A 21,669-nucleotide genomic window follows, 5' to 3' on the forward strand; every position below is an offset into this window, starting at 1 on the left:
GAGAGGCATGGCCAGTTCTATTTGACAAGTGTCTACTGGAACTTTCCCAAACGTTGAGTCCTGCACTAGTTTATAGTGGTCCTGCCAATCAAAAGCTATATATGGTCTCCTAGCAACAACAGTAAATAAAGAAAATGGCGGAAGACAAGGAAAGCGCAGGTATGACATGGGGTTCAAAATCTATTTAAATAGTTGTTTTATCGCTTTAACTTGTAGATACAGCTAATTTGAGATACATTTGAAAGGTGGCACTATTTTCAGCTAACGACGGGCTTTTGATTTGTCTGTTGTATTTGCTGTCGTAGAGGCCATAGTATCGGAGGTCCACAAGAAGATCCGCGCTGCTTTTGATGTGTTTGACCACGAGTTCAACAAGACAGTGGATGTCAGGTGAGCAGAATGATATAGTCAGGACCACTTAGACAGGCTTACAACAGACATGATACTAAATAGGCTTACCACACTGATTTAGGTTTATACAGTGTTGCATTATATGGTGGTGATGTTTTCACTCCGGTGCTGTGCTTCTGTCAAAGGGAGATAGGCACTATCATCCGCTCCTTAGGCTGCTTCCCTAACGAAGGGGAGCTACATGACGTCATAGCAGAGGTAAGGGCATCCTTTTGATCAGAGACATAATAACATAATAATAGTGTACAGTATGTCATTTAGCAGATGCTTTTATCCAAAGCGGCTTACAGTCAACCGTGCATATGTACATGAACATAGAGAGGACAACAATGGGACATATTTAACTAAACAGGTATGGCTGGTTTTACTCTGTTTTCTCAAAGAACAAATGCAAAGGTAGAAGGCTGTTAGGAGCCAGGGGACAATCACGTAATGTAGAAGTTTAAAAAAAGGACCAACACTCACATATAGTAAATTCCCCAGAAATTTTTCTACAATAATTTCAGACCATAATATTTGTGAACAAACTCTTCCACTAGATTGAGGAGGAGGAGCCGACGGGATACATCCGCTTTGAGAAGTTCCTCCCCACCATGACCAAGGTTCTAATGGAGCGCAAGTAAGAACATTGGAAAGAGGCATGCACAGAGTCTGCTAGATGGGGCTGTATCAGATAATGTAAGAACACAGGAGAGAGAGCGGGAGAGGTAGAGAGACATACAATCAGTTGAAACACATTGATCTCAGACAGACAGAGACAAACTGGAGGATCTGACTGTACTTGACTTGTCTGGCTGTCTGGGTAGTTTCTAGGAATTCCTAGAACTGGTGCAGTAGGTTTTTCTGGAAACACTGCCTCTGTTGCTACCTGTAAGAACACTTAGCTTAGATCAGTGTCTACACTCTAAGAGAAATGCTGTAATGACAGAAACCAGCAGGTGACGCGATCATTCGTGTCCTTACTGCTTGCCATCCACAGAAGGGTGGCATGGTCAGTAATCAGGGTGAACTTCCTCCCGAGGGGGTTATACTTGAAGGTGTCCAGCGCCCACTTCAAGACGAGGCACTCCTTCTCGACAATCGAGTACTTCTCCCTCGGGAGGAGCTTCCTGCTGATATACATGATAGGGTGCTCCTCACCTTCCTGCTCTAAGGACAAGATGGCGGCCCCTACCCCAGTTTCAGACACGTCTGTCTGGACCAGGAGGTCTGTACCGTGGGTGAACATAGCGTGTCCTTCAGGGCCTGGAATGCCGTCTCTGTGTCTTTTGTCCATCGCACCGTCTGGGGTAGGTGTGCCTTCGTTATGTCTGTGAGGGGAGAAGCTATTGCGGCAAAGTTAGGTACGGCTGGCACCTTGGAGAACATGGCCGTATTCCGCTGGACCAACTCTCGAAGCGCTTGCTGTTAGGTTGGGCTGAGGTCTTTCCCCATGGAAACTTCGAGCGAGGGCGGGTTCTGCTGTGGCTGGGTCCACATTGAGCACAGCGCCTCTCGTTCATGCCACTTCTTCAGTAGGTTCACATGGTAAAGCTGAAGGGGTTTTCTCCGCCCCGGTTGGCGGACCTTATAATTGATGTCTCCTACCTGCTCCATGATGTCGTAGGGCCTATGCCAAGTAGCCAGGAATTTGCTCTCTGTTGTGGGGATCAGCACCAAGACCTTCTCACCTGGGTGGAACTCTCGTTGTTGGGCCCCCTGATTGTATACACGCTCCTGGGTACGTTGCGCCTGGGCCATGTGCTCCCTCACCACTGGCCAAATCACCGTCATCCTCTCCCTTATCTCCTCCATGTTTTCCACCACACTGCGAAGGGGGGTCGGTTGTTCCTCCCAGACCTCCTTGGCTAGGTCCAGCAGTCCGCGGGGCCGACGGCCATACAAGAGCTCAAAGGGGGAGAAGTGGACATTTGGGGTACCTCGCTCACAAGAACATCAGGTGGGGCAGCAGCTTGTCCCAGTTCCTTCTGTCTCTCTCGATGATCTTCTTCCTGCGGAATACCACTGTAAGAATAATTGGAAGAGCTCCTTTTGTCTCCCCATTGTGCTTTACTACCTGATACAATAAATGTCGAAGTGGGGGTAGCGCCACTCAGTTACCCGGGGTAATAGCATGCCTTCCACCACAATCATTACATTACATTTAAGTCATTTAGCAGACGCTCTTATCCAGAGCGACTTACAAATTGGTGCATTCACCTTATGACATCCAGTGGGACAGTCACTTAACAATAGTGCATCTAAAACTTAGGGGGGGGGGTGAGAGGGATTACTTATCCTATCCTAGGTATTCCTTAAAGAGGTGGGGTTTCAGGTGTCTCCGGAAGGTGGTGATTGACTCCGCTGTCCTGGCGTCGTGAGGGAGTTTGTTCCACCATTGGGGGGGCCAGGGCAGCGAACAGTTTTGACTGGGCTGAGCGGGAGCTGTACTTCCTCAGTGGTAGGGAGGCGAGCAGGCCAGAGGTGGATGAACGCAGTGCCCTTGTTTGGGTGTAGGGCCTGATCAGAGCCTGGAGGTACTGAGGTGCCGTTCCCCTCACAGCTCCGTAGGCAAGCACCATGGTCTTGTAGCGGATGCGAGCTTCAACTGGAAGCCAGTGGAGAGAACGGAGGAGCGGGGTGACGTGAGAGAACTTGGGAAGGTTGAACACCAGACGGGCTGCGGCGTTCTGGATGAGTTGAAGGGTTTAATGGCACAGGCAGGGAGCCCAGCCAACAGCGAGTTGCAGTAATCCAGACGGGAGATGACAAGTGCCTGGATTAGGACCTGCGTCGCTTCCTGTGTGAGGCAGGGTCGTACTCTGCGGATGTTGTAGAGCATGAACCTACAGGAACGGGCCACCGCCTTGATGTTGGTTGAGAACGACAGGGTGTTGTCCAGGATCACGCCAAGGTTCTTGGCGCTCTGGGAGGAGGACACAATGGAGTTGTCAACCGTGATGGCGAGATCATGGAACGGGCAGTCCTTCCCCGGGAGGAAGAGCAGCTCCGTCTTGCCGAGGTTCAGCTTGAGGTGGTGATCCGTCATCCACACTGATATGTCTGCCAGACATGCAGAGATGCGATTCGCCACCTGGTCATCAGAAGGGGGAAAGGAGAAGATTAATTGTGTGTCGTCTGCATAGCAATGATAAGAGAGACCATGTGAGGTTATGACAGAGCCAAGTGACTTGGTGTATAGCGAGAATAGGAGAGGGCCAAGAACAGAGCCCTGGGGGACACCAGTGGTGAGAGCGCGTGGTGAGGAGACAGATTCTCGCCACGCCACCTGGTAGGAGCGACCTGTCAGGTAGGACGCAATCCAAGCGTGGGCCGCGCCGGAGATGCCCAACTCGGAGAGGGTGGAGAGGAGGATCTGATGGTTCACAGTATCGAAGGCAGCCGATAGATCTAGAAGGATGAGAGCAGAGGAGAGAGAGTTAGCTTTAGCAGTGCGGAGCGCCTCCGTGATACAGAGGAGAGCAGTCTCAGTTGAATGACTAGTCTTGAAACCTGACTGATTTGGATCAAGAAGGTCATTCAGAGAGAGATAGCGGGAGAGCTGGCCAAGGACGGCACGTTCAAGAGTTTTGGAGAGAAAAGAAAGAAGGGATACTGGTCTGTAATTGTTGACATCGGAGGGATCGAGTGTAGGTTTTTTCAGAAGGGGTGCAACTCTCGCTCTCTTGAAGACGGAAGGGACGTAGCCAGCGGTCAGGGATGAGTTGATGAGCGAGGTGAGGTAAGGGAGAAGGTCTCCGGAAATGGTCTGGAGAAGAGAGGAGGGGATAGGGTCAAGCGGGCAGGTTGTTGGGCGGCCGGCCGTCACAAGACGCGAGATTTCATCTGGAGAGAGAGGGGAGAAAGAGGTCAGAGCACAGGGTAGGGCAGTGTGAGCAGAACCAGCGGTGTCGTTTGACTTAGCAAACGAGGATCGGATGTCGTCGACCTTCTTTTCAAAATGGTTGACGAAGTCATCTGCAGAGAGGGAGGAGGGGGGGAGGGGGCGGAGGATTCAGGAGGGAGGAGAAGGTGGCAAAGAGCTTCCTAGGGTTAGAGGCAGATGCTTGGAATTTAGCGTGGTAGAAAGTGGCTTTAGCAGCAGAGACAGAGGAGGAAAATGTAGAGAGGAGGGAGTGAAAGGATGCCAGGTCCGCAGGGAGGCGAGTTTTCCTCCATTTCCGCTCGGCTGCCCGGAGCCCTGTTCTGTGAGCTCGCAATGAGTCATCGAGCCACGGAGCGGGAGGGGAGGACCGAGCCGGCCTGGAGGATAGGGGACATAGAGAGTCAAGGGATGCAGAGAGGGAGGATAGGAGGGTTGAGGAGGCAGAATCAGGAGATAGGTGGGAGAAGGTTTGAGCGGAGGGAAGAGATGATAGGATGGAAGAGGAGAGAGTAGCGGGGGAGAGAGAGTGAAGGTTGGGACGGCGCGATACCATCCGAGTAGGGGCAGTGTGGGAGGTGTTGGATGAGAGCGAGAGGGAAAAGGATACAAGGCAGTGGTCGGAGACTTGGAGGGGAGTTGCAATGAGGTTAGTGGAAGAACAGCATCTAGTAAAGATGAGGTCGAGCGTATTGCCTGCCTTGTGAGTAGGGGGGGGAAGGTGAGAGGGTGAGGTCAAAAGAGGAGAGGAGTGGAAAGAAGGAGGCAGAGAGGAAAGAGTCAAAGGTAGACGTGGGGAGGTTAAAGTCGCCCAGAACTGTGAGAGGTGAGCCGTCCTCAGGAAAGGAGCTTATCAAGGCATCAAGCTCATTGATGAACTCTCCGAGGGAACCTGGAGGGCGATAAATGATAAGGATGTTAAGCTTGAAAGGGCTAGTAACTGTGACAGCATGGAATTCAAAGGAGGCGATAGACAGATGGGTAAGGGGAGAAAGAGAGAATGACCACTTGGGAGAGATGAGGATCCCGGTGCCACCACCCCGCTGACCAGACGCTCTCGGGGTGTGCGAGAACACGTGGGCGGACGAAGAGAGAGCAGTAGGAGTGGCAGTGTTGTCTGTGGTGATCCATGTTTCCGTCAGTGCCAAGAAGTCGAGGGACTGGAGGGAGGCATAGGCTGAGATGAACTCTGCCTTGTTGACCGCAGATTGGCAGTTCCAGAGGCTACCGGAGACCTGGAACTCCACGTGGGTCGTGCGCGCTGGGACCACCAGAGTAGGGTGGCCGCGGCCACGCGGTGAGGAGCGTTTGTATGGTCTGTGCAGAGAGGAGAGAACAGGGATAAACAGACACATAGTTGACAGGCTACAGAAGAGGCTACGCTAATGCAAAGGAGATTGGAATGACAAGTGGACTACACGTCTCGAATGTTCAGAAAGTTAAGCTACGTAGCAAGAATCTTATTGACTAAAATGATTAAAATGATACAGTACTGCTGAAGTAGGCCAGCTGGCAGTGGGTGCGTTGTTGACACTACACTAATCAAGTCGTTCCGTTGAGTGTAATCACCTGGCCCCTCGCGTTCTGGAGGTTGAGGTCTTCTAACTGGGCTGTTCTGAACTGGCCTGTGAGGATTCCCTTGTCAGTCGGTCCGTCGAGTGCCTCCACCTCCATAAAGTGCTGCCAGAGGTCCTCCTCGGACGACGGCTCGCTTCCCGGCGTTGGGTCATCTCCCTCCTCCTGGTCCAACTCGGGCCCGGTGGACACCTCTCGTGGCGGGGAGTGGATTGCGCAGATGACCATCCTTTCCCCTCCCCTGCCTACCTTGCTCACACCTCCCCAGGTCCCTCCTACACAGTGTCTGGAAGAGAGGGCAATCTCTACCGAGAATGGGCAGGGGCAGGTTAGGAACAGCCCCCATGTGCATCTGACACTCCCCCTTGGGGTGGTTACCCGCACCGGCAATGTTGGGTACCTCTTCGTGTCCCATGTATACATCTCCTCACCCCCCGGTTCGTCTTTTCCCTCTCGTGTGAGCCACCGCGGTTGGGCCTGGGTCACCATGCTGCCAGAGTCCAGCAGAGCGCTGGTGTCGACGCCATCGATTCATACTGGAACCATCGTTGGGGCCGTCTCGGTGTGCGCCCAACAGGACATGACACAACTCGCCATCCGGCTTACCCCGGAGCTGGGGGATGCGGAGGACATGGACTCCTCCTGGCCAGGGTAGCTCCATGCGATGTCTTCTGGCTTGCCGTGCTCATAGCAGCGCCTCTGATCTAGGTCGAGCAGTGGATGTCGTCATCGGTTCGGGTTGACCTCCCGCTTCGCAGCTTTGGCTGGTTCGGTACGAACCCCATTCAGCCCCTCGCCTCTCTGTTTTTTTCTTCCCCCTCCCTGCGTCCACTCTCTCCGCCCGGGCACCTTTCAGCAGGTCCTGGGTGTTCTGGTGGGTTTCCACCGCAGTCCGCAATTCCTCCAGGCTCTGGGGGTTCGTCGCCTTCCTCAACTAGCAGGGGAGGGCCCGGAGTTACCTTATCGATTGTCGGGAGGGACGGTTGGTCAGTAGCAATCCCTTGGTCAGGCGCACCAGGTCGCTCATCTGAGCGCAGGGGAGATGGTGGAGTCAAAGGCCCAGTCATGGACCAGTTGTACACGGCGTGCGAGGATGAATAACGGCTCAGAATCTAACGTTTGAGTCTCTCATAATTTGCTGCCTGGTCGGCGTTCAAGTCGAAGTAGGCCTTCTGGGCCTTCCCGGAGAGATAGGGTGCCAAAAGGCTGGCCCACTCGGGCTTGGGCCACCCTTCCCTCTGTGCCGTCCTCTTGAGGGTGCACAGAAACGTCTCCAAGTCATCGTCCTCCATTTACTTAGCCAGAAACTGATTTGGACCAGACTCCTAAGCCATCCCACCCTTCAACTAGGCTATCTCCGCTACCAGTCTGTTTGGTTGGTGCTGCTCCTCCAGCACTGGCTTCTGGAAAGCCTGTTGCTTCTGTTGGCTGAGTATAAACTGAGCCACCAGTTCCTTCATGGCAATCTCCGTACGCTCCACGCCACGGCACCCAAAGCTACTGAGGTGCCCGTATTCTCCACCATGTGTGGTAAACCGTGGGATGTTGGGTTGAGCGTGCAGAGATGAACACAGAGACAGGGAGGTTCTAGTCAGAAAACACGACTTTACTAGGCAACAACATTAACATAACAACAAAATAACCTAGGTTTGTCCCTTTTCAAATTTGGCTCCTCTCTCTCTGTCTCCCTCGCGGTGTGCCACGGTGCTCCCTTTATGTGGTCTGCACAGCTGGTTGGCATTCTCCCCTAATTATCTCTACTTGGGACCGTCAGCGTCGGGGTACCCAGACCGTGTACTCCCAGCACAGGGAGCCAACGTCGCGGCACGTACCTCCCCTCGATCACCAACCCACAGGGTAGACCTCCCGGATTACCACAGAGTGTAGGGGGCAACTAAATCCTACTCCAAATACAGACAGAGTAGGTGTGTCCAGAAGGTGGACGTATAGCTAATATAAGAGGTAGTCGTAATTCCCTGATAAAACATGCATAATGACCCTAACCTGTTCCTGCCTGGTCTCAGTTGTAGATAAAAACTCTGTTGGCAGCACCTTATACAAGCATACTATGATTGATATAGTTGACTTACTTGCAGTAATGTTCTATATAAGATTGTATGTGTGTGTGTAAAAGGTGTGTGTGTTCTGTAACTTCTTATCTGTGTGTGTGTGTGTGTACTCTGCAGGTTCCGGCCCATCCCAGAGGACCTGATGCTCCAGGCCTTTGAGGTAATGGACTGTATACATTCTGTATGTAGAGTGTGTTGGTTATCTTGCATTAATTCCCTCTATTGCAGACTGTATAGATTATCTTGGATTAATTCCCTCTATTGAAGACTGTGTAGGTTATCTTGGATTAATTCTCTCTATTACAGACTGTATAGATAATATTGGGTTAATTCCCTCAATTGCAGACTGTATAGATAATCTTGGGTTAATTCCCTCAATTGCAGACTGTATAGATCATCTTGGGTTAATTCCCTGCAGACTGTACAGTTGTGGCCAAAGGTTTTGAGAATGTTACAAATATTAATTTCCACAAAGTTTGCTGCTTCAGTGTCTTTAGATATTTTTTGTCAGATGTTACTATGGAATACTGAAGTATAATTACAGGCATTTCATACCTGCCAAAGGCTTTTATTGACAATTACATGAAGTCAAAATTTGCAGTGTTGACCCTTCTTTTTCAAGACCTCTGTAATCCTCCCTGGCATGCTGTCAATTAACTTCTGGGCCACATCCTGACTGATGGCAGCCCATTCTTGCATAATCAATGCTTGGAGTTTGTCAGACTTTGTGGGTTTTTGTTTGTCCACCCGCCTCCTTGAGGATTGACCACAAGTTCTCAATGGGATTAAGGTCTGGGGGGTTTCCTGGCCATGGACCCAAAATATCAATGTTTTGTTCCCTGAGCCACTTAGTTATCACTTCTGCCTTATGGCAAGGTGCTCCATCATGCTGGAAAAGGCATTGTTTGTAACCAAACTGTTCCTGGATGGTTGGGAGAAGTTGCTCTCAGAGGATGTGTTGGTACCGTTCTTTATTCATGGCTGTGTTCTTAGGCAAAATTGTGAGTGAGCCCACTCCCTTGGCTGAGAAGCAACCCCACACATGAATGGTCTCAGGATGCTTTACTATTGACTAACAAGCTTTTTTTCCAGATGCCCCAAACAATCGGAAAGGGGATTCATCAGAGAAAATGACTTTATCCCAGTCCTCAGCAGTCCAATCCCTGTACCTTTTGCAGAATATCAGTCTGTCCCTGATGTTTTTCCTGGAGAGAAGTGGCTTCTTTGCTGCCCTTCTTGACACCAGGACATCTTCCAAAAGTCTTTGCCTCACTGTGCGTGCAGATGCACTCACACCTGCCTGCTGCCATTCCTGAGCAAGCTCTGTACTGGTGGTGCCCCGATCCCGCAGCTGAATCAACTTTAGGAGACGGTTCTGGCGCTTGCTGGACTTTCTTGGGCGCCCTGAAGCCTTCTTCACAACAATTGAACCGCTCTCCTTGAAGTTTTTGATGATCCGATAAATGGTTGATTAGGTGCAATCTTACTGGCAGCAATATCCTTGCCTTTGAAGCCCTTTTTGTGCAAAGCAATGATGACTGCACGTGTTTCCTTGCAGGTAACCATGGTTGACAGAGGAAGAACAATGATTCCAAGCACCACCCTCCTTTTGAAGCTTCCAGTCTGTTATTCAAACTCAATCAGCATGACAGAGTGATCTCCAGCCATGTCCTCATCAACACTCACACCTGTGTTAACGAGAGAATCACTGACATGATGTCAGCTGGTCTTTTTGTGGCAGGGCTGAAATGCAGTGAAAATGTTTTTGGGGGATTCAGTTCATTTGCATGGCAAAGAGGGACTTGCAATTAATTGCAATTCATCTGATCACTCTTCATAACATTCTGGAGTATATGCAAATTGCCATCATACCAACTGCAGCAGCAGACTTTGAAAATGTATATTTGTGCCATTCTCAAAACTTTTGGCCACGACTGTATAGGTTACCTTGGGTTCCCTCTATTGCAGCCTGTATAGGTAATCTTGGGTTATTGCAGACGGTATAGGATCTTTAACATCTAACATTTGCAGGTTCTAGATAAGCAGAAAAAGGGACATTTGGAACTGGAGGAGCTCACAAAGTACATGACACAGGAAGGTAAGATGAAAGCAACATAGAGCTCTACATAAAACCACAGAATCATTGGCCTGAAGTCACAAATATATCACATCTTGTCACTGCTTATTAACATTTATGTGGGCTTTGTGTCAGGCAAGATGATATTACGCCCTCTAGTGGTCCAAGGTTTGGACAGACAGACACTGACAGATAACAATCCACTCTACAAGCATTATATGATTATATATCTCCCAGAACAACAATGCTGGGAGATATATAAAGTCTATTATGTTGACTTTAGTGTTCATTCTTACCAGTTTCCAGTGTGTTGGCTCCCTTGGACCTAGCATATGTACTTATGACTTATTAGTATGTAATGGATGCTCAGCTGGAGTGACATGCAGCAAATAAGGGTTCCTCAGAATCAACCTTGAGAAACCCTGCTAGGGGGTGGAAATAGCCTCGAGGTTATAAAGGCAGTCTGGCAACTGCCATCAATACCTCAGGGGCCACCTACTGTTATTTCCCTTGAGCAAGGCACACCCTAAACTTCTCCAGGGGTGCTTCTCTGTGGTTGACCCAGTGTGTGTGTGTGTGTGTGTGTGTGTGTTTGTGTGTGTGTGTGTGTGTGTGTGTGTGTGTGTGTGTGTGTGTGTGTGTGTGTGTGTGTGTGTGTGTGTGTGTGTGTGTGTGTGTGTGTGTGTGTGTGTGTGTGTGTGTGTATGGAGTGTTTGGTGCTGTGTTAGCAAATGTTTTGGTTGTCTCTATAATGGATCAACAAAGATCTATTGTGGGTATGTGTCCCTCTCTGCAGGAGAGCCCTTCACCCAGGAAGAGATGGAGGAGATGTTGTCAGCTGCAATGGACCCTGACAAGAACCTCATCTTCTACAAAGACTTTGTTAGCATGATGTCCGTGGATGACCCCAGATAGACTCTCAATCACACACACACACACACACACACACACACACACACACACACACACACACACACACACACACACACACACACACACACACACACACACACACACACACACACACACACACACACACACACACACACACACACACACACATAGACATTCCTGCTGGGAGTAATGACAAATGTAATGTTGTCTTGCGTAATTGTTATATTATTATAGTCTAATACAGAATATAATGTGGTATTGTTAATGTTTGCAGTGTCATTTTTGGGCTTATTGCCAAATATTGTACATCTCCCACTGTTGTGCTAGAAGCCTGGCCAACTCCAGTCTTCAGGGGCCTAATTGGTGTCACACTTTTGCCCCAGCCCCAGCTGACACACCTGACTCCAATAATCGACTAATCATGATCTTCAGATAAAAATGCAATTAGTTTAAATCAGGTGTGTTTGCTAGGGATAGGGAGAAGTGTGACACCAATCAGGCCCCAGAAGACTGGAATTACCCAGGCCTGTAACTAGACCTGCATGGCCAGGCCTGTAACTAGACCTGCATGGCCAGGCCTGTAACTAGACCTGCATGGCCAGGCCTGTAACTAGACCTGCATGGCCAGGCCTGTAACTAGACCTGCATGGCCAGCCATGTAACTAGACCTGTATGGCCAGGCCTGTAACTAGACCTGCATGGCCAGGCCTGTAACTAGACCATGCATGGGTTTATTGCCAAATATTCTCCCTCTGTTGTGCTAGGCCATGCAGTGAAACCAGATGGCGCTGTGTATCCATAAACAACATGCAACACCACGCTGTATAAATCACTGCAGCAATATGCTTTCATTCACGACACCATCACCACCACACCACCTTATGTGCATAATCATCGGAATGTGAAGCACAGATTAATTGAATGAGGATATTCATGAAAAGAACACAAATTCAATTGTTGTGTTCGGAGTAAAACCTCTCCAAGGAGTGATCCAATAACTTATTGCATAGACAAACCTTGTTTCTGTGGTGGTGGTGATGATGATGACGATGATGATCCAATTTTATTTGTCACACTCGCTGAATACAACAGGTGTCGAGTTAACTGTGAAATGCTTACTTTAAGAGCTCTTTCCCAACAATGCCAAGTTAAAAAGTACGAAAAGATGAGCAAAAGAATATAGATGTATACAGTACCAGTCTCTACTTTGGACACACCTACTCATTCAATGTTTTTCTTTATTTTTTACTATTTGGCGCAGCGGTCTAAGGCACTGCATCTCAGTGTTAGAGGCATCACTACAGACACCCTGGTTCAAATCCAGGCTGTATCACAATTGGTGTGATTGGGAGTCCCATAGGGCGGCCCACAATTGGCCCAGCGCCGTCCGGGTTTGGCCGGTGTAGGCCGTCATTGTAAATAAGAATTTGTTATTAACTGACTTGCCTAGTTAAATAAAAGTTAAATATATATATTTTTTAAACTATGAAATAAGTAACCAAAAAAGTGTTTAACAAATCCAAATATATTTTCTATTTTAGATTCTTCAAAGTAGCCACCCTGTGCCTTGATGACAGCTTGGCACACTCTTGGCATTCTCTCAACCAGCTACACCTAGAATGCTTTTCCAACAGTATTGAAGGAGTTCCCACATATGCTGAGCACGTGTAGGCTGCTTTTACTTCACTCTGCGGTCCAACTCATCCCAAATCATCTCAATTGGGTTGAGGTCAGGTGATTGTGGAGGCCAAGTCATCTGATACAGCACTCAATCCCTCTCCTTCTTGGTCAAATAGCCCTTAGCCTGGAGGTGTGCTGGGTCATTGTCCTGTTGATAAACAAATGATAGTCCCACTAAGTGCAAACCAGATGGGATGGCATATCGCTGTAGAATGCTGTGGTAGCCGTGCTGGTTAAGTGTGCCTTGAATTCTAAATTGATCACTGACAGTGTCACCAACAAAGCCCCCAACACCATCACACCTCCTCCTCCATGCTTCACGGTGGGAACCACACATGCAGAGATCATCCGTTCACCTACTCTTTGTCTCACAAAGACACGGTGGTTGGAACCAAAAATCTCAAATTTGGACTAATCAGACCAAAGGACAGATCTCCACCGGTCTAATGTCCATTGCTCATGTTTCTTGGCCCAAGCAAGTCTCTTCTTATTGCTGTCCCTTAGTAGTGGTTTCTTTGCAGCAATTCGACCATGATGACCTGATTCACGCAGTCTCCTCTGAACAGTGGATGTTGAGATGTGTCTGTTACTTAAACTCTGTGAAGCATTTATTTGGACTGCAATTTCTGAGGCTGGTAACTCTAATGAACTTATCCTCTGCAGCAGAGGTAACTCTGGGTCTTCCTTAACTGTGGCGCTCCTCTTGAGAGCCAGTTTCATCATAGCACCTGATGGTTTTTGAGACTGCACTTTTTCCATATTGAACAGTCTATTACTTGGGTGACTGGAGTCTTTGAACATTTTTAGGGCCTTCTTCTGACACCGTCTGGTATATAGGTCCTGGATGTCAGGAAGCTTGGCCAAAGTGATGTACTGGGCAGTACGCACTACCCTCTGTAGCGCCTTGCGGTCAGATACCAAGCAGTTGCCGTACCAAGCGGTGATGCAGCCAGTGAAGATGCTCTCAATGGCGCAGCTGTATAACTTTTTGAGGGTCTGAGTGCCCATGCCAAATCCTTTCAGCCTCCTGAGGGGGGAAGAGGTGTTGTTGTGCCCTCTTCACGACTGTGTTGGTGTGTTTGGACCATGACAGGTCCTTTGTGATGTGGACACTGAGGAACTTGAAGCTCTCGACCCGCTCCACTACAGCCACATCGATGTGAATGGGGGTGTGCTCGGCCCTCCGTTTCCTGTAGTCCACGATGAGTTCCTTTGTCTTGCTGCCGTTGAGGGACCGGTTGTTGTCCTGGCACCACATTGCCAGATCTCTGACTTCCCTGTAGGGTGTCTCATCGTCCTGAGGGGCCCCTGTGTTGAGCATCAGCGTGGCGGATGTGTTGTTGCCTACCCTCTCCACCATGGGGCTGCCCGTCAAGGAATTCCAGGATCCAGTTGCAAAGGGAGGTGTTTCATCCCAGGGTCCTTAGTTTAGTGATGAGCTTGGAGGGCACTATGGTGTTAAACGCTGAGCTGTAGTCAATGAACAGCATACTCACGTAGGTATTCCTTTTGTCCAGCTGGGAAAGGCCAGTGTGGAATGCAATAGAGATTGGTGTGACTGTGTTGTGGCAGTATGCGATTTGGATTGGGTCCATGGTGTCTGGGATGATGGTGTTGTTGTGAGCCATGACCAGCCTTTCAAAGCATTTCATGGCTACAGATGTGAGTGCTACGGGTCAATAGTCATTAGGACAGGTTACCTTGACATTCTTGGGCACAGGGACTATGATGGTCTGCTTGAAACAAAGTTATTGCAAACTCAGTCAGGGAGAGGTTGAAAATGTCGACGAAGACACTTGCCAGCTGGTCAGCGCATGCTCTGAGTACGTGTCCTTGTAATCCATCTGGCCCTGCAGCCTTGTGAATGTTAAACGGTTTAAAGGTCTTACTCACATCAGCTACGGAGAGCGTGACCACACAGTCGTCCGGAACAGCTGGTGCATGCATGGTTCAGTGTTACTTGCCTCGAATCGAGCATAGAAGGTATTTTGCTCGTCTGGTAGGCTTGTGTCACTGGACAGCTCGCAGGTGGGTTTTTATTTTTAATGTTTTTATTTGACAAGTTAGGCAAGTTGAGAACAAGTTCTCATTTACAATTGCGACCTGGCCAAGATAAAGCAAAGCAGTTCGACACATACAACAACACAGAGTTACACAAGGAGTAAAACAAACATACAGTCAATAATATAGGTGAAAAATAAGTCTATATACAATGTGAGCAAATGAGGTGAGATAAGGGAGGTAAAGGCAAAAAAAAGCCATGGTGGCGAAGTAAATACAATATAGCAAGTAAAACCTGGAATGGTAGATTTGCAGTGGAAGAATGTGCAAAGTAGAGATAGAAATAATAGGGTGCAAAGGACCAAAATAAATACAGTGCCTTGCGAAAGTATTCGGCCCCCTTGAACTTTGCGACCTTTTGCCACATTTCAGGCTTCAAACAAAGATATAAAACTGTATTTTTTTTGTGAAAAATCAACAACAAGTGGGACACAATCATGAAGTGGAACGACATTTATTGGATATTTCAAACTTTTTTAACAAATCAAAAACTGAAAAATTGGGCGTGCAAAATTATTCAGCCCCTTAAGTTAATACTTTGTAGCGCCATCTTTTGCTGCGATTACAGCTGTAAGTCGCTTGGGGTATGTCTCTATCAGTTTTGCACATCGAGAGACTGACATTTTTCCCCATTCCTCCTTGCAAAACAGCTCGAGCTCAGTGAGGTTGAATGGAGAGCATTTGTGAACAGCAGTTTTCAGTTCTTTCCACAGATTCTCGATTGGATTCAGAATGGTCCTGTATTTGGCTCCATCCATCTTCCCATCAATTTTAACCATCTTCCCTGTCCCTGCTGAAGAAAAGCAGGCCCAAACCATGATGCTGCCACTACCATGTTTGACAGTGGGGATGGGGTGTTCAGGGTGATGAGCTGTGTTGCTTTTACGCCAAACATAACGTTTTGCATTGTTGCCAAAAAGTTCAATTTTGGTTTCATCTGACCAGAGCACCTTCTTCCACATGTTTGGTGTGTCTCCCAGGTGGCTTGTGGCAAACTTTAAACGACACTTTTTATGGATATCTTTATGGCTTTCTTCTTGCCACTCTTCCATAAAGGCCAGATTTGTGGAATATACGACAGATTGTTGTCCTATGGACAGAGTCTCCCACCTCATCTGTAGATCTCTGAAGTTCATCCAGAGTGATCATGGGCCTCTTGGCTGCATCTCTGATCAGTCTTCTCCTTGCATGAGCTGAAAGTTTAGAGGGACGGCCAGGTCTTGGTAGATTTACAGTGGTCTGATACTCCTTCCATTTCAATATTATCGCTTGCACAGTGCTCCTTGGGATGTTTAAAGCTTGGGAAATCTTTTTGTATCCAAATCCGGCTTTAAACTTCTTCACAACAGTATCTCGGACCTGTCTGGTGTGTTCCTTGTTCTTCATGATGCTCTCTGCGCTTTTAACGGACCTCTGAGACTATCACAGTGCAGGTGCATTTATACGGAGACTTGATTACACACAGGTGGATTGTATTTATCTTCATTAGTCATTTAGGTCAACATTGGATCATTCAGAGATCCTCACTGAACTTCAGGAGAGAGTTTGCTGCACTGAAAGTAAAGGGGTTGAATAATTTTGCACGCCCAATTTTTCAGTTTTTGATTTGTTAAAAATGTTTGAAATATCCAATAAATGTCATTCCACTTCATGATTGTGTCCCACTTGTTGTTGATTCTTCACAAAAAAATACAGTTTTATATCTTTATGTTTGAAGCCTGAAATGTGGCAAAAGGTCACAAAGTTCAAGGGGGCCGAATACTTTCGCAAGGCACTGTAAATACAGTAGGGAAAGAGGTAGTTATTTGGGCAAAATTATAGATGGGCTATGTACAGGTGCAGTAATCTGTGAGCTGCTCTGACAGCTGGTGAGGGAGATAAGTGTTTCCAGTTTCAGAGATCTTTGTAGTTCGTTCCAGTCATTGGCAGCAGAGGAAGAATTGGTTTTGGGGGTGACCAGAGAGATATACCTGCTACAGGTGGGTGCTGCTATGGTGACCAGTGAGCTGAGATAAGGGGGGACTTTACCTTGCAGGGTCTTGGCGTTTGGCGACCAGTATGAAGCGAGGGCCAGCCAATGAGAGCATACAGGTCGCAATGATGGGTAGTATATGGGGCTTTGGTGACAAAACGGATGGCACTGTGATAGACTGCATCCAATTTATTGAGTAGGGTATTGGAGGCTATTTTGTAAATGATGTCGCCGAAGTCGAGGATTGGTAGGATGGTCAGTTTTACGAGGGTATGTTTGGCAGCATGAGTGAACGATGCTTTGTTGCGAAATAGGAAGCCAATTATAGATTTAACTTTGGATTGGAGATGTTTGATGTGAGTCTGGAAGGAGAGTTTACAGTCTAACCAGACACCTAGGTATAAAATGAGCATCAGAGCCGGTGTAGTAGGATTCGATCTTGGTCCTGTATTGCCACATTGCCTGTTTGATGGTTTGTCTGAGGGCGTTGCGGGATTTCTTATAAGTGTCCCACTCCTTGAAAAAGGCCGCTGTAGCCTTCCGCTCAGTGCAGATGTTGCCTATGACTTCTGGTTGGGATATGTACGTACGGTCACTGTGGGGAAGACGTCGTCGATGCACTTATTAATGACACCGGTAATCGATGTGGTAAATTCCACAATGCCATAGGATGAAACCCGGAACATATTCCAACCTGTGCTAGCGAAACAGTCAAGTAGCTTAGCATCCACTTAATCGGACCACTTCCATATTGAGCACTTGACTGGTACTTCCTGTTTGACTTTTTGCTTGTAAACAGGACTTAGGAGGATAGAGTTATGGTCCGATTTTTTTTCAAGTGTGGGGCGAGGGAGAGCTTTTTATGTGTCTCAGTGTGTGAAGTAAAGGTGATATACCGTTTTTTCTCCTATAGTTGCACAGGTGACATGCTGGTAGAAATTATGTTAAACAGATGATGATGATGATGATGAGTATTTATGAATTATGTTACTGATTAGAGCTAAACCTTTTTGATCCAACTGAACATACCACCTCTGCACCAGATACTTTTAATGCAATCTTGCAACCATAACCATCGTCAGTTGTAGGCCTACTACATCCCTCTCTAGTCATCATTTACTCCCTCCAAAAGTTAACATAGGACAAATGAGCTGGCACGTGTCAGTCAACAAAGCATTGATTCACTATTGGTCTGCCAGCGAGGAAGGGGCAGGTAGCACCCTCCCCCAGCCAGATGTGCGCAAGCATCTATCTCCAGTCGGCACCTCTGGCTTCAGATGAGCCTCCTGCAGGCAGGCACACGGACAGTCAGAGGAATACCACCACAGCTGTGCCTCTGCCGCGCTGCAGACGCGCGTCCCCACTGTCTACGCTGAGCCTGTGCAGCAGCGGCTGCATTCACTCTGCTACCGCCCTGCTTGTATTTCGTCGCTCCCAGAAAGAGAAACCCGTCTGTACCCCACTCATACAGGCGGACCTGTTCACATTTTCACTGTGGATTTTACATCTTTACAGGAGACCGTGGATTGGAACTAATTATTGCGCGTATTGGATACATTTGAGCGGAATCACTGTTAGGTTATTGTTTTTCAAGGTTGGAGACAGTATGCTATATTGATATCTAATCTGCGTGATATTGGTTAATGATTTCGAAGCACGCGGAGGGGCGTGGAATTCATTGACATCGATTTGGTCTCCTTGTGTGTAAAACAACCGAGATATTTTCTCTCCACTCCTCCCTTCCCTCACCTTCAGCATGACTTCTCTGTCTGGGACCAAAGAGAGGTCTGTGACCAGCAGGAGCAGAAAATACGGGGTTCGTAGCCTAGTCTATTTTCCTACTTTATGTGGAGTGGATGATTATATCAGTAACACTAGCAACAACAGTGAAAAGCGTAGCAGAGCTCTCATTTATTCCATCAGAGCAGTAAGAGTATTCCATAGTGTTTGCTACAGGTTTGAATGCCGTTGGCAATTCATTAGGCTACTGCGGAGAAGCGGGTAGGCTAGCCAGGGAACGCAACAGTAAACAGATAGATAGATCGCACTCACCTTTAGTTTTTGTAGGCTAACGCTTTTAGACATTTTTGTTCAAACTGTTTCTTTCCTACCTGGGTTTTTGCATCTCTGCCATTTAGCCAATAAAGTCTTATACCACGGACCGAGTTGTGCTTCAAGTGAGTTATTGTTTGTCTCCTCAATTGAAATCAAATGTTACCTTAAAGGTAGGATTGTCTTTATGGTGCTCCCCACAGGTTACCGACACCTCTCCGACAAAATCAGCCTCCTTCTCCCCGGAGACATGGTATAGAAAGGCCTACGAGGAGTCCCGGACCAGCAGCAGACCCGCTCCAGAGGGAGTCGGCTCCATGCCTAGCTCCACAGGCACCCCCTCCCCAGGATCTGGCACCTCTTCCCCGGGCTCTTTCTCTGGTTCCCCCGGGACCATATCCCCAGGGATCGGGACCTGTTCTCCCGGGTCTCTGGGTGGATCGCCAGGTTTCGGTACAGGTTCGCCCGGCTCTGGCAGTGGGAGTTCCCCTGGTTCTGAGAGAGAGAGGGGGATATGGTGTGAGAACTGCAACGCCCGGCTGACAGAGCTGAAGAGGCAGGCGCTGAAGCTGCTGATTCCCGGCCCCTACTCCAGCAAGGTAAGCCGAGTTAGATGCACTGCTGCCCGGCTATAGCAGCCTCTGAATCTGGCGACGGGCGACCCATAGGCATCATACGGGCGACCCATAGGCATCATACGGGCGACCCATAGGCATCATACGGGCGACCCATAGGCATCATACGGGCGACCCATAGGCATCATACGGGCGACCCATAGGCATCATACGGGCGACCCATAGGCATCATACGGGCGACCCATAGGCATCATACGGGCGGCCTATAGGCATCATACGGGCGACCCATAGGCATCATACGGGCAACCCATAGGCAAAGACCATAAGATATCACTATGGTGTAAGATAGGGTTTCCAAAACTTGGGCCGAGCCCCACGCGGTCGAGGGCCGAGCCCCACGCTGTCGAGGGCCGAGCCCCACGCGGTCGGGGGCCGAGCCTCACGCGGTCGGGGGCCGATCCCCACGCGGTCGGGGGCCGAGCCCCACGCGGCCGGGGGCCGAGCCCCACGCGGTCGGTGGTCGAGCCCCACGCGGTCGAGGGTCGAGCCCCACGCGGCCGAGGGTCGAGCCCCACGCGGCCGAGGGTCGAGCCCCACGCGGCCGAGGGTCGAGCCCCACGCGGCCGAGGGTCGAGCCCAACGCGGCCGATCCCCACACGGCTGAGTTTGGAAAACCTGGTTTACTATTCTTTTCTGTGTCCATGTGAAGGAGGCATGAAACGAGAAGTGAGTTGGATAATGGTATAGTCCTAGATCTAACTGTAGGCATACTGTTTGGCTGAGGCTGTGTTGTGCCTGGGCTGAAGAGCCAGAGAGGCTGCCCGTGGGGAAAAGCTCAGCTCAGAGGCAAACAGCCTTGTCCCTGTTGCTCGTTCAATAGCTGGCATTATGCCAAAAAAAATGATTATGATGATGTACATACAATTCAATCAGCTGTTTCTAAAGTTTAAATCCATCAGTACCATTTGCTTCATTACACATCGTTGTGGATAGGGATTAATAAAGGCCTGGTGGATTATTGCCATTCTAGATGTTTCCATGGATGGGTTATTTTCTGTTGATAGAACCCTTTGGCCACCCATTCTTTCCTTCTGTATCCAATTAAATGAACGCCAGGGCTTTTAATATACTGTATGAAAGGCATACATCATCTTTCTACTGTGCAGGGGTGTGTGTGTGTGTGTGTGTGTCTGCGCTCGTGCGTAAAGAAGGTTCTCTCTCTGTAAAGCGCAATGGGCCTTTACACTTGATTGTGTGATTTTTTTTTTTTTCCTTTTGTTTTTGTTGTTGAGCATATTGGGGATTTCAGGAGGCCTTGCCAAGTTCTGTGCATTGCCAAGAGTCTAGGCACTAAAGAGTGATGAATGCAGCCCCTTCGGGAGGGAGTTATTGGGTAACAAATAACAGCATTCTGCCCGGCACAGCACACATACTGTAAACCCAGAGTGAACAGAGGACATGCGTCATGACCCTGACTGCTGTGAAAAGCCCGCAGGGGGAGGGGAAGTAGTGGTGGGATGATCCCAATTAAAACCGCTACAAATGAGATCAGGTTCAACTCCCATGGTGCGTAATTGTCCCATTCATAAATGGGTATATTCTAAGTGGATGCAGAGAACTCATAAACTCAACTTTTCTCTGGACCATCTCCACATTCCAGCCTATCCTAACCTTCATGGTCTGAACATAAAAGTTTTAATGTTTTTACCCTGATATTTGAGAACGAATATTGAATTATTATTATTATTATTTTATATAACTAGGCAAGTCAGTTAAGAAAAAAATATTATTTTACATTGATAGCCTACCAGGGAACAGTGGGTTAACTGCCTTGTTCATGGGCAGAACCACAGATGTTTACCTTGTCAGCTCGGGGATTTGATCCAGCCAACTTTCGGTTACTGGCCCAACACCTTAACCACTAGGCTACCTGCCGCCTCATAGTCTGCAATTCCAGGCTGGTTGTATCTACAGTTATCACTACCTGTCTGATGGCAAGAGATCCAGGCTGGTTGTATCTACAGTTATCACTACCTGTCTGATGGCAAGAGATCCAGGCTGGTTGTATCTACAGTTATCACTACCTGTCTGATGGCAAGAGATCCAGGCTGGTTGTATCTACAGTTATCACTACCTGTCTGATGGCAAGAGATCCAGGCTGGTTGTATCTACAGTTATCACTACCTGTCTGATGGCAAGAGATCCAGGCTGGTTGTATCTACAGTTATCACTACCTGTCTGATGGCAAGAGATCCAGGCTGGTTGTATCTACAGTTATCACTACCTGTCTGATGGCAAGAGATCCAGGCTGGTTGTATCTACAGTTATCACTACCTGTCTGATGGCAAGAGATCCAGGCTGGTTGTATCTACAGTTATCACTACCTGTCTGATGGCAAGAGATCCAGGCTGGTTGTATCTACAGTTATCACTACCTGTCTG

The 21,669-nt window shown here is 48.4% G+C and overlaps 2 protein-coding genes across 2 annotated transcripts in view; both read left to right on the forward strand.

Annotated features, from left to right (window-relative positions):
* Positions 1–84: 84 nt before the first annotated feature.
* Positions 85–11,151, forward strand: efcab2 (EF-hand calcium binding domain 2). The gene is made up of 7 exons (XM_046309439.1): positions 85–159; positions 306–390; positions 537–609; positions 951–1,030; positions 8,035–8,077; positions 9,949–10,015; positions 10,791–11,151. The coding sequence occupies exons 1-7, from the start codon at positions 135–137 to the stop codon at positions 10,907–10,909; spliced, it is 492 nt and encodes a 163-aa protein (XP_046165395.1). The 5' UTR covers positions 85–134; the 3' UTR covers positions 10,910–11,151.
* Positions 11,152–17,916: 6,765 nt separating this feature from the next.
* kif26ba (kinesin family member 26Ba) overlaps positions 17,917–21,669 on the forward strand; it is a 247,243-nt gene continuing 243,490 nt past the window's right edge. The window contains exons 1-2 of the mRNA XM_046307708.1: positions 17,917–18,417; positions 18,857–19,252. Coding sequence (XP_046163664.1) covers positions 18,358–18,417; positions 18,857–19,252 — 456 coding nt within the window. The 5' untranslated portion in view covers positions 17,917–18,357. The remainder of the gene's footprint in view (positions 18,418–18,856; positions 19,253–21,669) is intronic.

Source organism: Oncorhynchus gorbuscha, linkage group LG17, assembly GCF_021184085.1.
Source record: "Oncorhynchus gorbuscha isolate QuinsamMale2020 ecotype Even-year linkage group LG17, OgorEven_v1.0, whole genome shotgun sequence".
NCBI classification, from domain to species: Eukaryota; Metazoa; Chordata; class Actinopteri; order Salmoniformes; family Salmonidae; genus Oncorhynchus; species Oncorhynchus gorbuscha.